The 3,218-nt window shown below is 60.6% G+C and overlaps 1 protein-coding gene across 1 annotated transcript; it reads left to right on the top strand.

Moving 5' to 3' along the window:
- Nucleotides 1-295: 295 nt before the first annotated feature.
- Nucleotides 296-2,446, top strand: LOC122190833 (spectrin beta chain, non-erythrocytic 4-like; the record flags this gene model as incomplete). Its single annotated transcript, XM_042890947.1, has 5 exons — nucleotides 296-449; nucleotides 541-632; nucleotides 748-828; nucleotides 937-1,052; nucleotides 2,334-2,446. Coding segments are annotated over exons 1-5 (555 nt in total), but the record flags the coding sequence as incomplete, so codon positions are not given.
- Nucleotides 2,447-3,218: the final 772 nt, after the last annotated feature.

Raw genomic sequence — 3,218 nt, 5'->3', positions numbered from 1 at the left:
CCCCACTCATCCCGTTGGGCATTTTGGGGTCGTATTTAGGGTCTGTTGGGGATTTGATGACCCCACTCATCCTGGTGGGCATTTTGGGGTCGGATTTACGATTCTGGAGGGATTTGACAGCCCCACTCATCCCGTTGGGCATTTTGGGGTTGTATTTAGGGTCTGTTGGGGATTTGACGGCCCCGCTCCTCCCGTTGGGCATTTTGGGGTCGGATTTAGCATTTTCTTGGCATTTTGGGGTCGTATTTAGGGTCTGTTGGGTTCCCACCCCGCAGCCGCGTCCGACGCGGGGCCGGATGCGCATCCACTCCCTGGAGAACGTGGACAAGGCGCTGCAGTTCCTGAAGGAGCAGCGCGTGCACCTGGAGAACGTCGGCTCCCACGACATCGTGGACGGGAACCACCGCCTCACGCTGGGCCTCATCTGGACCATCATCCTCCGCTTCCAGGTTCGGGGGTCGTCCCCCCTTCCCCCCCTTTCCCCCCTCCCCATATAGGGTGGGCGCCCCCCGACCCCGCTGCCCCACGGCCGCCCCCCAGATCCAGGTGATCAAAATCAAGACGGAGGACAACCGCGAGACGCGCTCGGCCAAGGATGCTCTGCTGCTTTGGTGCCAGATGAAAACGGCGGGGTGAGGCCCCCCCCCCCCCCCAAAACCAACACCCCCCTCTCCTCCCCCCCCCCGGGCCCCATATTTATGGGGGTGGTCTGCTGACCCCCTCCCCAAATCCCAATCCCTGCCGCAGGTACCCGGAGGTGAACATCCAGAACTTCACCACCAGTTGGAGGGACGGCTTGGCCTTCAACGCCCTCATCCACAAACACCGGTCGGTTGTGGGGGTTTGGATGGGGGAATTTGGGGGGGGGGAGGTGATTTTTGGGGTGAAACGCCGCGGATTTGGGTTCGAGGCGGCCGCGTCCCCCCCCCCCTGCAGGCCGGATCTCGTGGACTTCCAGAAGTTGACCAAATCCAACGCCACCTACAACCTGCAGAGCGCCTTCAACACGGCCGAGCAGCACCTGGGGCTCAGCAAGCTGCTGGACCCCGAGGGTAAAAGGGGGGGGGGGGTAGGGGGTGTTCTGTCCGTCCGTCCGTCCGTCTGTCCGCCCATTTCTGGACTGATCCGTTGCTGGATCCGTCCGTCCGTCCCTTCCTTCGCCCCATCGATTTGTTTCTCCGTTGAGCCGTCGGTTCGTCTCCATCCGTCCGTCTGTCCGTCTCCTTGTCCACTCATCTGTCTGCTGATCCGTCCGTCCGTCCTTCCGTCTGTCTCTTTGTCCATCCGTCGGTCCATCTCCATCCCTCTGTCCGTCTGTCCGCCTCTTCATCCGTCCTTTCATTTCTCCGCCTCTCCCTTCATCCGTCCATCCGTTTGTCGGCCCGTCCGTCCATCCTTCCGTCCTTCTGTCTGTCCATCCATCCGAACATCCGGCCGTGTCTCCGCGGGTCCATCAGTCTCTCCCTCCATCTCTCCGTCCTGCTGTCCATCTGTCCGTCCTCCCGTCCGTCCAAACACCCATTTCTCCATCGACCGACGGCTCCGTCCACCCGTCTGTCTGTCCTTCTGTCCATCTCTCTGTCCATCCCTTGACCCACAGATCCATCCGTCAATGATGGCTCTGTCCGTCCGCCCATCCCTCTGTCTGTCCATCCGTCCGTTTCTCCTCCCGTTGATCCGTCTGTCCTCCCGTCCACCTCTCTGTCCGTCCATCTGTCCGTCCACCCCTCCGTCCACACAAACTCCCATTTCTCCACCAATTGATCGATCTGTTCTTCGGTCCGTCCACCCGTCCCTCCGTCCATCCATCCATCTGTCCATCCATCCGTCCCTCCGTCCATCCATCCGTCCGTCCTCCCCTCCATCTCTTCGTCCATCCGTCCCTCCGTCCATCTGTCTGTCCATCCGTCCCTCCCTTCATCCATCCCTCCGTCCATCCGTCCATCCTCCCCTCCATCTCTTCGTCCACCCGTCCATCTGTCCATCCATCTATCCCTCCCTCCATCCATCCGTCCGTCCATCCATCCATCCTCCCCTCCATCTCTTCATCCACCTGTCCATCTGTCCATCTGTCCGTCCATCCGTCCCTCCGTCCATCCATCCATCCATCCATCCTCCCCTCCATCTCTTCATCCATCCGTCCATCCGTCCATCTGTCCATCCCTCCCTCCATCCTCCCCTCCCACCTCTCCCTCCCACCCTCCCCACCTTCCCGTTAATTGCTCCCACCTTCGTTACCATCCCAAACGACCCCCGGGGGGGTGAGGGGGGGGGGCGCAGGGGGGCTCTCACCCTTCGGGGGTACAACGCATCGCCTCCCCCCCCCCCCCCAGACGTCAACATGGAGGACCCCGATGAGAAGTCCATCATCACCTACGTCGTCTCCTTCTACCACTACTTCTCCAAGATGAAGGCGCTGGCTGTGGAGGGGAAACGCATCGGGAAGGTGGGGGTCCCAATGTGGGGTGACCCCGTCCATGGGGTGCCATATCTTTGGGGTTCCCCATCTCTGGGGTGTCCCCTTTGTGGGGTGACCCCGTCCATGGGGTGCCCTATGATTGGGGTTCCCAATGTCTGGGGTGTCCCATCCATGGGGTGTCACGACTTTGGGGTTCCCAAACTGTGGGGTGACCCCATCCATGGGGTGCCATATCTTTGGGGTTCCCAATCTCTGGGGCGCTCCATCCATGGGGTGCCACGTCTTTGGGGTTCCCCATCTCTGGGGCGCTCCATCCATGGGGTGTCAGGTCTTTGAGGTTCCCAAACTGTGGGGTGCTCCATCCATGGGGTGCCACATCTTTGGGGGTTCCAATCTCTGGGGTGTCCCCTCTGTGGGGTGATCCCATCCATAGGGTGCCCTATTTTTGGGGTTCCCAAACTGTGGGGTGACCCCATCCATGGGGTGCCATATCTTTGGGGTTCCCAATCTCTGGGGCGCTCCATCCATGGGGTGTCAGGTCTTTGGGGTTCCCAAACTGTGGGGTGACCCCATCCATAGGGTGCCATATCTTTGGGGTTCCCAATCTCTGGGGTGTCCCATCCATGGGGTGCCACATCTTTGGGGTTCCCTCATCTTTAGGATGTCCCATCTGTGGGATGATGCATCCATGGGGTGTCATGTATTTGGGGTTCCCAAACTGTGGGGTGACCCCATCCATGGGGTGTCAGGTCTCTGGGGTTCCCAAACTGTGGGGTGCTCCATCCATGGGATGCCATAT

The sequence above is a fragment of the Lagopus leucura genome, unplaced genomic scaffold, assembly GCF_019238085.1.
Source record: "Lagopus leucura isolate 7727_CA_CO unplaced genomic scaffold, USGS_WTPT01 34018-0_obj-0_obj, whole genome shotgun sequence".
Classification (NCBI taxonomy): Eukaryota; Metazoa; Chordata; class Aves; order Galliformes; family Phasianidae; genus Lagopus; species Lagopus leucura.
The sequence above is the reverse complement of the archived record's forward strand: the minus strand, read 5'-3'. Positions and strand labels throughout refer to the sequence as shown.